This window comes from Carassius carassius, chromosome 16 (assembly GCF_963082965.1).
Source record: "Carassius carassius chromosome 16, fCarCar2.1, whole genome shotgun sequence".
NCBI classification, from domain to species: domain Eukaryota; kingdom Metazoa; phylum Chordata; class Actinopteri; order Cypriniformes; family Cyprinidae; genus Carassius; species Carassius carassius.
Window position 1 is genome coordinate 6,513,156 of NC_081770.1, and position 14,139 is coordinate 6,527,294.

General features: G+C 35.4%; 1 protein-coding gene across 1 annotated transcript in view; it reads left to right on the plus strand.

The window, feature by feature from the left end:
• The window catches only part of LOC132159319 (NACHT, LRR and PYD domains-containing protein 12-like), a 206,474-nt gene extending 195,252 nt beyond the window's left edge, over positions 1–11,222 (plus strand). The window contains exons 13-15 of the mRNA XM_059568834.1: positions 7,549–7,725; positions 9,819–9,992; positions 11,057–11,222. Coding sequence (XP_059424817.1) covers positions 7,549–7,725; positions 9,819–9,992; positions 11,057–11,222 — 517 coding nt within the window. The remainder of the gene's footprint in view (positions 1–7,548; positions 7,726–9,818; positions 9,993–11,056) is intronic.
• The last annotated feature ends 2,917 nt before the right edge of the window (positions 11,223–14,139 follow it).

Below are 14,139 nucleotides of genomic sequence, written 5' to 3' on the forward strand. Positions count from 1 at the left end.
TTCATTAACAAACATTATCACCATTTGCTAAGTAAATTTTTTTTGTTCTTAAACTAATGGCATATATATATATATATATATATATATATATATATATATATATATATATATATATATATATATAATTCATGCCATCTTTTAACATGCTTGATGAATTTTTTGTATAACTTATTTCCCAAAAAATAGGCTGTTCAAATGGTATCTTAATAATAATAATACATGTAGTGCAATAATATTAAAAGTTATCTGAAGACCGACTGACCACGTCGCTACAACGTCCCCAAAGGAATTAGCCGAGATTCCAAAAAATGGAACTTTACCACGACGTCCTCACAATGTCGCCATAAAGTAATGTCGCGCTGACCAAATGACGACTAACTGGCGACTTCCTCACAACATTCTGTGTTTGCTGGGAAGCTCCAGCTGGTCTGTAGACTGGTGCTGTGTCACAAGGAATGGGTCAGTAATGTGAAATTGGTGTGCTGGTGTAGATACATTTCTAAAATATTGACAAACAGATGGATTTTTGGAAGCGATGGGAAATGTTAATATCTTAATGGTTTAATGTTTTTATGCATGTATTTATTTATTCATTAATTAATTCATTTGTTCATTAGTTTGGACTTTCTGAAGACTTTCAGACTGCAGTATCACAGAAGAAGGTTATAATACAGTTGCAATCAATATAATTCAGTCAATATAATTCAACCCACTTGCAAGACATTTTGCTGTGGAGAACATAATTTTATGAAAACAATTTAACAAAGGTATCAGTAAAGTGTTAAAGAAAGTTTGCTAATACTCTTTTGAGTGATTCTGAGAATGGAACATTGATGAATCATGATGAAATTAAAATTGGCTCTAAACATTCATGTTCAAAATTATTCAACCCCTCCCCCCCCCCCCCCCCCCCCCAAAAGTGGCCCATTCCTCGCCTGAAAAGCTTCCAGATCACTGATCATCTTTGGTTTTCACTTTGCCACGGCTTTCTTCAAATTCAACCAGATATTTTAAATAGGCATTAAATCTGGAGTCTGAACAGGTCACTCAAGCACATTCTATGACTGATCCCTGAACCAAGCAGAAGTAGATTTGGATGATGTACGTTGGGATGACTGTCCTGCTGGAAAGTCCATTGATCATCAGCTTCAGTCTTTGCACCAAAAGCATCACAATTCTTGTCAAAATGGCCTGATACTTCAAATTATCCATGATGTCCTTCATACAGTCATGGTTTCCACTTCCTGCTGCAGTAAAGCAACCCCATAACAGGACTGTTTGACGATGGAGATGTTGTTCTTCTGCTTATGAGATTTGACTTTTTTTTGCAGTAGACACATCCCTGATCCATGGGTCCAAAAATTTCAGTTTGGTCAAATCACTCCATAAAACATTCTTCCAGAGCTCCACAGGTCTACACAAATGAATTTTAGCAAGTTCAAGTCAGTCTTTTGTTCTTCTTGATCAAGAGTAGTATTCATCAAGATGTCTCAACATGAAGGCTATACTTGTGTAGTGTTCTTCTTACACACTGCATTGAAATGGTTTTCCTTCTTTCATCGGGTCATCTTGCAAGTCTTTGGCTGTACATTGCAGGTTTTTATCAGTTGCTCTGATTAAACATTTTATGATATTGTGGATTTTCTTCAACACCCTAAAAAGGTTTTCTGGTACAACACTCTTTAAGCTAAGGAAAATGGCTGAGAGTTTTTAATGTCTTGGAAATCTTCTTACAGCCTTTACAGACTTTCTAAAGTAATACGGTTATTTATTCTCTATAACTTCTCTATAGCGTTGTGTGATCTCTGTTGACTTTGCCATTTTTGCTACTCAACTTCAGCACATGCATGGGTTAACTCTGTGTATGTGTAACAACTCAAGCTAATTCTGTTTTTAATAGAGTTTCTAAAGACTTAATTGTGTTTTTATTCCCCACCATGCAAATAAGAGATAAGAGATACTCCACTCCAAAATGAAAATTTACCCCCGTGTCATTCCAAACCCGTAAAAGCTTTGTTCGTCTTTGGAAACAATTGAAGATATTTTGGATGAAAACCTGGAGGCTTTAGACTGCCAAGTAAAACTTGTGACATAGCTCTGTTATTAAAATCTTATAACTCCAAAATAATAAATTATATAAGATTATATATTGACATTATGACTTTTAATATATGACTTTTAAAGTCAGTGAACTGTTATAGATGCAATTTAGAGTTTATCCTGGATCTTCAGAAAAGCTTGTATTTCTAAAGTCCTGCAGTCTCTGAGGGTTTGAGTAATTTTGATTGCAACTGTAAGTTATAATTGTTGAAAATTAAAACTGCAAAAATTAAAAATAGCATTTGTTGTAGTTTGAGTTCACCAGTATAGAACTTTAACCAGCTTTACTGTGAAAAGAGTCCATTCAGGTCAAAAATCCTTTAGTGCATCTTTTTATTTTCTTCATTCTAGAACATGTGCTTGTGTGACAATCTGTGTTATAATGAAGAATAACATGTTTTCTAATAGACTTTCAGACTGCAGTATCAGTGAAGAAGGTTATAAAGCTCTGTCTTCAGCTCTGAGAACAAACCCTTCACACCTGATAGAGCTGGATCTCACAGGAAATGATCCTGGAGAATCAGGAGTGAAGCTGCTCAGTGATTTACTACAGGATCCAAACGGTCAACTCAACACACTGAGGTGAGACAAGATGAAATGATGAAAAATAAATGATACGCATGTGAATTCTATAATTTGACTAATTTAGTAAGGTATACAATTTGTTACATCAAAAATTTTCTAAATGATCAAACATTGAAGATGAGATGCTGCAGCTGCTGTTGTTTTTATGATAAATGTCAGCACAGTTTAGTTGTATTAAAAGTTGCAGGTTAAGCAAACATTTTCTGTCACTAGATGTGCTGGTGTTCAGTAGTTTGGTGCCTCAATTAACATTTATGATTGTGTTATTGTGGACATTTCTCATGAAAAACATATTCAGTGTGATTTATTATCCTGATTGTTTAAATGTTACTGAATGCACTGTACATTAATCTCCATCAAGCTCAGATTCACAACAATGTCGATCACTGATCTAGAATAGAGAACTGGATTGATCATGACGTCATGAATGTGAAGCCACTGCACCGCCATGTTGGTAATCCCTAGTGTGTGTAAACATTCTTTCGAAATAATAGGAAATTGTATGATTTTAATGAAAAAACATCACATAACAAGTCAGCGTTTTTAAATCTGAAGTATCCCTGTACATTCTTACAATGCAAACACTCAAGGGAATTTCCCCTACTTATTAAAAAGCTACGTTCATTACAGTAGTGAACATCATGAACACTCTCTCTTTCATTCTGAAATCTGAAGAAAGATTTATGCTTCGTATACAAGTATCTTTATTCTCCTTGAACAGTTATTCATTGTTTATATAATTCTGTTGTAGTGTTTTTATTCATACAGTAGGTGCTTACTGCAAATGTTTCAACAATGATTTCGTTAACAGCATTCATTTTGAAGCAGGTAATGATTTAAGTGGTGGTTAAATTATTATTAATTTAGCATACAACATTTTACATGGAAACAGTAGCTAATGCTAGTAAACATATGCGTGATCTTGGAGAGTCTGAAATAGATGTTGCTGTTGTTAGATCAGGACATTAAAATTATACACATCATAATTTATTCAGAGAAATAACTGAATACAGACATCAAGTCAAGTCACCTTTATTTTTATAGCGCTTTAAACAAAATACATTGCGTCAAAGCAACTGAACAACATTAATTAGGAAAACAGTGTCAATAATGCAAAAAAAAAAAACATTACAGACATGAAGCTTTATTTCAGGATGGTAAATTAAGCTTTTCATTTCGGTATAGAGCAATTTTAGAGGGGTCATATAATGCCCATTTCCCACAAGTTGATATGATTCTTTAGAGCCTTAATGAAAAGTCTGTAACATAGTTTAAGATTTCTCAATGTTAGTGTAAAAAACACCTTTTTTACCCTGTCAAAAACAGCTCTTTTCAAAACAGGCTGGTTTGTTGGACTCTCCTTTAATGCTAATGAGCTCTGCTGACTCCGCCCCTTTCTTATGATCTGCTCTCTGAGAGACTGTTTACATTAGCCACATTTATAGTGAAACTTGCTAATTAGCACATTATTAGGAAAGGCGATTTTCAATGATTCATTTAAATACATTATACTCACTGCTGGAGGCTGGATCATGAAGGATTCGCGCGAACATAAACACAATTAGATCAAGGGTGCATTTCTTTAATTTCTCCAACCATAAGTTAATCCTCTGCGATTTCAGTTGCTCAGATGTCGGGAGTAAACGACTACTGCTATGTTCATTATAATATCCAACAACAAATCACCTCAATCACTTAGGAGTCATGCTCGTCTGCATCTCAGGCTGATGACGGCTCACTCAGGGCGGGTCTGAGGTAAGACAAGTCCAGTCATTGCTGAAACGCTGCTGTCAATCAAACAATCATGGGAGGGGCCTCCAACCGTGTGACATCACACGGTCAGAGTGCTCGATTTGAGAAAGGGGAAAACATTTAAAGAGATTACAGAAAAAACACTTGGTGGATTTTTATCATTATAGGGTGGTTGTGTACACACAATGGCAACACACATTTCAGTTCAAACAACTTGTAAGAGTGCATGTAGCATTATATGACCCCTTTAACATAAGCTATTGCATTATTCATTGTATATTCAAATCAGTTTCTGATACTAATAGGTTCATATTTAATAATTCCTGAATAATTACGTACATAAAGAAATAGGCTATATTTCGTGTTGGATCAGTTACCTGTGTCGTCAGTGCGCAGCAGATAAACCCACCTAAACAGTTTAAACATAATCCTTATCTTGCCCAAAAAGACCAAAAACACTCCAGATAACATGAAGTAAAAATGAATTTATATACACGCATCATAAAAAATAGTCCAGTTTGACTGATTTGCTTCAAATCGGGTGATTTAAGGTCAGTGGTTTGCATGTGACTCAATGGTGCTCTCTGCTGGTAGGGAATAGTAAGACGGCTGATCAAACACTTCTGTGGCTTCACTGCCTTTTGGCAGTTTAGAATGTGATGAGTGAACCAGTCATATATAGATCAGTGCTGTAGATCTACTACAGCAGATCTATCACAGGACAGAAACATGTGATGTGTGTCAGGAGAGGATCGGTGATAACGCACAAACACACACACACACACGTCTGAACCTGCAGTTACTCTCATAATGAGAAGAATTACTGTTGCATCAACACAGACATCAGTTAAATAAAACTATCCAGAGATGGTCTGAACCCAGATCATGTTCTCTGTTAGTGGATCAGCAATCCAGTTTTTGGTGAATTCTGCTACATAATAATAGGAAGAGCCGGCATCAAAAGATCAACTAAATATATCGCTATGAATGATTAACTGTCACAAGCTAGTTATCTCTAACTTTCCTCATCTCCTGCTTAAAAGCCAGAAAGATCTTCAGATGCTTGAGAATCATGATCTAGTGAGCTTCTGCCCCAGAGTTTATTTTAAAGAATTTACTTTTGACTTTTGACTTTCTTAAAAACATTTGTGTATTTAAATTTTGAACTGTTTAAACTTGAAATACAGATTTTTGTTACAAACAATGTTTGATAATCTTTAAATGCTTTGTGATGTAATGCACATTGAATTGATTCCAGCTTCATCTTCTCTTCTGCAGGTTTTTGGGTCCTGCTGCAGATGAAGGCTGTCAGTATGTGACTGAAATTGTGGGTAAAAACCCGTTACTCCTGAGAGAGCTGGATCTGAGTGGACGTAAACTAGGAGACACAGGAGTGAATCACATCTCTGCTCTACTGCAGGATAAACACTGTACACTCAACACACTGAAGTGAGTATCTTACATCATTTCACATGTTACATGACTAGTAATGTTACAGTCGTCTGTTTTAATTCTCATTTGAGTCCGACCCCACGTTATAAAGCTTAGAAGAGCCAGGACATTTTTAATATAACTCTGATTATATTTGTCTGAAAGACGAAATTCATATACATGTAGGATGTCTTGAGGGTGAGTAAATCATGGAGTGATTTTCATTTCTGGGTGAAGTGCACAGGGGCTGGAGAAAATAATGTGAACACATTAGAAATAGCCAGTATTTTATTAATATGTTTAAAATTGTTTGCCTTTAATACAGCTTAGAATAGATTCAGACAACTTTTGAATAGACTTCAGTTAAATTCTGTCTCTAGCTTCTGCTGTGACTGCTGAATGTGTTCATGTTTACTGACTACAAACTGAGGATTGAAGACTAATTAAAAAAAATTATATGTGTGTATGTGTATGCATGTTTCTATATTTAAATGTAATTTCATAAAGGCAGGGTCAGTCTGGTTTCTGTCACTTCTAGGTCTTCCTCTGGGACAATGGCCAGGGTTTTTTGGTCAACTGGGTCTCTGAGTTTAGGTTAGAGGAGGTTATGATTGAAGGTGACTTGTAAAGTTGTTTGGTCTAAACATTTGAAAGTTCTGCTGATACAGCAGGTCAAATACACAACCCAATATCCAATCATTTCAGTTAATAATACCAAAAATACACAAACATTTCTCTTTTATCCAGTGGGACAGAACTGTTTTCATTGTGTTTATTAATGGGACACAACAGAGTAGTTCTGTGCTGCTGTATCAGAACATATTCATAGTGTTTATTGATGCTTCATATCATCTCTCTGCCATCAAACACCAGATTAATGAATGTGTAACACAACTGAACAGAACCGGTCCAGACTTATTCTGTGCAGGCATTGCTTCATCAGTCTGACCTGTTTCAGAGAAATATTACTGTACTTCACATCTACACACACAGACAAACCTACAGTTTTATTTAGATGTGCAAAGTTGAATCTGTGTAGCAAAGCTGATCAAGTCACTGGACAGAGCAGAGCGAATGCATTTACGTTGTAGTGATGTGCAGACCAGAATCAATTTAAAAACAAAATAAAAAAATTGTGATGAAACGATGGGATATTGTTTGCAATAGCAAACAATTATCAGCTGGTCATCAGAAACTCATGAATTCCTGACCTGCAGTGTTGTTTTGTTTTTAAAGTGGTTTCACTCAGACATGCATCACAATAAGAACAAAATATGATCACAAAATCTTGTACTTGTTGACTGTAATTTACAATCTTAAAATATCTTGAATTACATTTTCATTTCTGAACAGAATTGTCTTTTTTTGCTACATTTAAAATCAATTGTAACATTTTAATGTTATTTTTTAGATGCTTCTGTAGTTGATCCTGTATCTTAATTACATTATAAATCACAAACCTCTTTTTTTTTTTTTTCTTGGTCTGACTAAAGATTCTCTAGACTTGAAATGTAACTAATATCCTCAATATCCTAGTTTTTATGGCTGTGTAATTATTTTTTTTTTCAGGTTTCAGCAACATTTTATTTATTGCACTGTATGGTGTTTACTCATGATCAATTTAATTCACAGATGAACATAACGTGTCTGATTCATTGTGTTTTCTCTTTCTGTCTTCAGTCTGTGTGAATGCAGTATTACAGAGAAACAGTGTCTCATCCTGACTTCAGCTCTGAAATCAAACCCATCACACCTGAGAGAACTGAAGCTGAGCAGGAATAAACTACTAGGAGACTCTGGAGTGAAACACCTCAGTGATCTACTGATGAACACACAATTCAAGCTGGAGAAACTAGAGTTAGTTTCATTATACTCTACAGCAGTTACAGTCAGATTAAAGATTACTGTTTACTTTCAGGAAAAGAGAAAGATGTGACGTGTGGCCAAATATAGTGTCCCATACTCTGAACTTCTGCATTTAACACACACACACACACACACAGTGAACACACACACACACACACACACACACACACACAGAACACACACACACACACACACACACACACAAACACATACACACACACACACCGTGAACACACACACACCGTGAACACACACACTGTGAACACACTCAGTTTTAATATTATTTTTAAGTACAACCCGAATTCCAGAAAAGTTGGGACGTTTTTTAAATTTTAATAAAATGAAAACTAAAAGACTTTCAAATCACATGAGCCAATATTTTATTCACAATAGAACATAGATAACATAGCAAATGTTTAAACTGAGAAAGTTTACAATTTTATGCACAAAATGAGCTCATTTCAATTTTGATTTCTGCTACAGGTCTCAAAATAGTTGGGACGGGGCATGTTTACCAATGGTGTAGCATCTCCTATTCTTTTCAAAACAGTTTGAAGACGTCTGGGCATTGAGGCTATGAGTTGCTGGAGTTTTGCTGTTGGAATTTGGTCCCATTCTTGCCTTATATAGATTTCCAGCTGCTGAAGAGTTCGTGGTTGTCTTTGACGTATTTTTCGTTTAATGATGCGCCAAATGTTCTCTATAGGTGAAAGATCTGGACTGCAGGCAGGCCAGGTTAGCACCCGGACTCTTCTACGACGAAGCCATGCTGTTGTTATAGCTGCAGTATGTGGTTTTGCATTGTCCTGCTGAAATAAACAAGGCCTTCCCTGAAATAGACGTTGTTTGGAGGGAAGCATATGTTGCTCTAAAACCTTTATATACCTTTCAGCATTCACAGAGCCTTCCAAAACATGCAAGCTGCCCATACCGTATGCACTTATGCACCCCCATACCATCAGAGATGCTGGCTTTTGAACTGAACGCTGATAACATGCTGGAAGGTCTCCCTCCTCTTTAGCCCGGAGGACACGGCGTCCGTGATTTCCAACAAGAATGTCAAATTTGGACTCGTCTGACCATAAAACACTATTCCACTTTGAAATAGTCCATTTTAAATGAGCCTTGGCCCACAGGACACGACGGCGCTTCTGGACCATGTTCACATATGGCTTCCTTTTTGCATGATAGAGCTTTAGTTGGCATCTGCTGATGGCACGGTGGATTGTGTTTACCGACAGTGGTTTCTGAAAGTATTCCTGGGCCCATTTAGTAATGTCATTGACACAATCATGCCGATGAGTGATGCAGTGTCGTCTGAGAGCCCGAAGACCACAGGCATCCAATAAAGGTCTCCGGCCTTGTCCCTTACGCACAGAGATTTCTCCAGTTTCTCTGAATCTTTTGATGATGTTATGCACTGTAGATGATGAGATTTGCATAGCCTTTGCAATTTGACGTTGAGGAACATTGTTTTTAAAGTTTTCCACAATTTTTTTACGCAGTCTTTCACAGATTGGAGAGCCTCTGCCCATCTTTACTTCTGAGAGACTCTGCTTCTCTAAGACAAAGCTTTTATAGCTAATCATGTTACAGACCTGATATCAATTAACTTAATTAATCACTAGATGTTCTCCCAGCTGAATCTTTTCAAAACTGCTTGCTTTTTTAGCCATTTGTTGCCCCCGTGCCAACTTTTTTGAGACCTGTAGCAGGCATTAAATTTTAAATGAGCTAATTAAGTGGATAAAAGTGTAAAATTTCTCAGTTTAAACATTTGCTACGTTATCTATGTTCTATTGTGAATAAAATATTGGCTCATGTGATTTGAAATTCCTTTAGTTTTCATTTTATTAAAATTTAAAAAACGTCCCAACTTTTCCGGAATTCGGGTTGTAGTTCTGTGGTTGATTCTGTATCTTAATCTACTTTAATCTTTTTTCTTCTGTATTTCTTTATGGTCATATAATAAGGTTTTTGGCAATGTTTTATTAATTATTGCAGTGTATGGTGTTAACACATGATGAATTACTCACACATGAACATAACGTGTCTGATTCATTGTTTTCTCTTTCTGTCTTCAGTCTGTGTGGATGCAGTATTACAGAGAAACAGTGTCTCATCCTGACTTCAGCTCTGAAATCAAACCCATCACACCTGAGAGAACTGAACCTGAGCAGGAATCAAATAAAAAACCCAGGAGTGAATCACTTATGTGACGTACTGAAGGATTCACGCTGTAAACTGGAGAGATTGAGGTCAGTAACATTCACAGACAAGAATCAAAATGATGAAAATCACTTTGTTTAACTCTTATGTGCTGTTCAAGATCTTTTCAGACCCCAAATGATGTTTGCTGAAATAAAAACTAATGTTCCCTTTATCTAAATGACATGAGACTTTGTACGGTTGTCAACACTTGGTAGATCTACAAATAGAAAATTAAACTGGATTGATATCTGGTTGTGTGTTAGTGTGAAAAAAGTCACTCTCTGGAGACCCACATTGAAATGAATGAGGAAATGATCAAATCAATACTTTTTCTTCTTAATTTATCAAATAAAATCAATAAATCCACCACAATTCAGATCACAAAATACATGAAAATGAAGTGGCAACCCTTCCACACGTTCACAGTACACACACACACACACATTCAAAAGACAAACACCCATAGATATTAATGGAGACTATAAAAATGTTGAATTTGTTGAAAAATGTCTGAAGAGGTGACACTCAGCACTTTTAATGTATTTTTCTAAATATATAAAAAATAACATAAATACTTAAACTACACCAATGTGGAGTTAAATCATTAATAAACTGAGTATTATTAAAGTCTTTTTTTTACATACATTACATTTACATTTAGCTGATGCTTTTATCCAAAGCGACTTACAATTGCTATATATGTCAGAGGTCGCACTAGGGGTTAAGTGTCTTGCTCAGGGACACATTGGTGTCTCACAGTGGATTCGAACCCGGGTCTCTCACACCAAAGACATGTGTCTTATCCACTGCGCTAACACCACGGGTGTTATCACAGAATAAGTCTTTTCAGGAGGACACAAGTCCTGATCACCCTGTCGGTGATAATAATACTTGTTTTTAGAAACAAAATGTCGTTTTGTTGGCTGTGTTCTCTGGAGAGCCCAAAACAGCACGAGTGTCGTCCCCAAACGAACAGCACATAAGAGTTCAACAAAACACTTTATACTCAATATCTCATGATGAATGTGTTCACATTATATTTGTGAAAGATTCTTCATCTTAATGATTTGTTTGTAAGATGATCTCTCTTCCTCTGTTTGTCTCTTTCTAGTCTTATTTACTGTGACATTACAGATGTTTCTTCTTTAACTCAGTCTTTGACAAAAACAAAAGCTCTGCAGTTTCTAAAAGAGCTTGATCTGAGACACAATAAGATTAGAGACTCAAAGCAGAAGCTCATTGATGTGCTACGAGACTCAAACTGTGAACTGATGTGAGTAAACTTCACTTTATGATATTAAAGATTCATTTACCTCTGATATGTGAACAAATATATACTTTCACATATTAGTGAAAAGAGTTGATCAAATGATCATCAAGCTTTATTTCAAAGGGTTTGTGTCAGAATGAAATGTAAAGTTGATAAAAATGTTGAACACAAAGGAGGAAAGAGAAGAAAAGCAGACTGTCACAGCTTTCTACAGCAACAGCTGCTTTATTAATGAGATCAGTAATAGTGAATCATTAGAGTTTGAAATAGATTTGTTCAGATTGTAGGAAAACGCTGGTAAAATCAGAGCAGATTCAGCTTCATCTCACAGTCGTCCAGCATCACATGATCAATGTCTCTGTCTCTTGTGTGTTTTTACTTTGACAAGCAACACGTCACATTACTTTACACTTACTTTCTGTAAGAGATAATGTACCTCCAGCCGCTTGTTATCACACTTATTATATGCTTTCTTGACACACAAGTGAAGAATTAGACACAATTTAGATTCAGCTAAACACTTCTGCTCAGTTAGCAAAAACTTGAACAACAAGACACACTTTGAACAATGTCTCCTCAAGTCTACTATTAACAGGAATCTCCTGCGGTTTGGTTTGAGGGTAAATCCAGTCAGTAACTGAGGCACAAGCTAATAGCAGTTGTGCTTGAATGAAACGAGTGAGAGCGCGGTGCTGTGATACGAGAGAAGTCAAAGAAACGGCCGACTCAAATACCGTATGACTGTGTGTTATTCTGCTGCTAATGACACACACCTAATGAATAACACACCTCCGAATGTCACGACTGACCAATCAGAATCCAGTATTCCAGCGAGCTGTGCAATCATTTCACTTATTTACTGAGACCAACACAAACATGTTTCAACTAGAGACAAACAGCTTTAACTAGAATAAAAACAAAACAGGTGATTGAAATATTTTAACTAATTTGTACTTTATTCCACTGAACTGATTATTTTCTCATTTGTTTCACCTTACAGTGTAGATACAGATCCATCACCAGAAGTCCCTGATAGAGTAAAATCACCAGAAGCTGATAAATGTTGTGTATCATAAAATGAAGTGATCTTGAGAGGAGCAGTAAACATCAGCTGAAGATCCACAGAAGAGCTTCACTACTGTGTCTATGAGAAGAAATAAATGTGTGATAAATGTGTAAATGTGATCCATACAGGTGAAGAGACTCAGACTTTACAATCAAATAATGCAGCATGTGTGTTAGAAACATGATATTGAATGATTAATGTTGCTTTAGTATTCAAGCAGATGATCATTGTGTTTAATGTAAAGCTGGAACAGAGGAGGAAGAAGCTCAGATGAGTCTGTCTGGCTCTTCAGTTTAATAATATTTCTATTAAACTCATTCATAATGATTCAGATGTTTAAATGTGATTGTCAAGTGCAGCACTTAAATGTGTCAAAAGATATAAAGCTTTATTTTACTTTATATTTAGTTGTGTGTGTGTTGTTAATGTACAGATATCCAGTATATATAGTCTTTGTTCTGTGGATGGAGTCTCTCCTTCATCAAATCAACTAAACATTTTCACAAGTTAACAGCATTTGTGTCTTTCACTCTCCTCTAAATACTCAAACACATTCAGTCTTTTTAACACTTTTATATTTTCATGTAATAAAATGCTACACACAGTTAAAAGCAACTACTTTGTTTGAAAAGTTTACTTGTCTGTTTTAAGTATTATTGAAGCTACATAAGCAGTTTCTCTATCTTAAATATAGGCTAACTTGTAGAAATGAAACATAAAGCATAAATAGCTAATGTATAATAACAGAAATGTTCCCATTATACGTACAGCAGGTAAAAGAAGTCAGCATTTTTCTCAGTTAATATATTTCTGAAGGTGCTGTTTACATCATGTCGGTAACAATCCAAGAAATACATTCATACAAAGAAATCAAATCAGATGAGTTCAGAAATTAAGATCTGTGTAATAAAGTAGTTCACTGAATGTAGAGTATAAAGATAAAAACTTTCAGAAATGATTTAGGAAATATCGGAAATAATCATGTAAATCAGATAAATCTGCTGCAGATTTGTCAGTGAATTCACTTCTTGTGAAAATACTACACTGATTTTAAATAGAATAAGATTTACTGCTGTATGATTAGCTCTAGTTATATTTTTAACAGTAATTCATAAATGAAAACACTTCAAAACCAACAGCTTTTATGAATTCAGTGTGTTTATACATCACTCAAAATAATAAATCGTTGGTCTAACTTAATATAATTATGACACCTATTTCCACATATTTGAATGGTGTTGTCTCAACTTAATTTAGGCAAATGGAACCCAAGAGCAAAATTAATTTTGAACCAACAAGATCAAATCATTTTCATTTGAATCATATTTCGTAATTTATCTGTAAACTATTTAATCATGTTGAGCCAATTAATCTTAATCACTTAATTTAGAAACCCAGAAATATTTTGTCAACTACTACCGTTAAGTTAATTGTACAACTTTATTTACATCAAACAAATGTTTACTTATTGACATGTCTATCAAAATGTAATTTAATGCACAAATAAAATGTTCTCAAAGGGAATGTCACAAGTTTCTCTTTATTCTTATTTCAAGGCAAATTTTCAGTTAAAAAAAATACAAATAAATATCATCCAAGATGAACAATACTGATATTTCAATGTATATGCAGAGCTAATACCTTCTTGAGTCAAGATTTAGTCTTTTGAGAATACACACATAAGGTAACTTACTCCAGCATCTTGTTCTTGAGGGCTTGTACCTTTGGTGAAAGTTTTTGTCCATCCAAGATAAAGAACACTTTCTGGATGACCTCAAATATAGCCTTGAGTTCTTGTGGGTAGCTGAGGTTCAAGGCGTAAGTAAGTCCAAACAGCATGGTCACTGCTACAGCTACG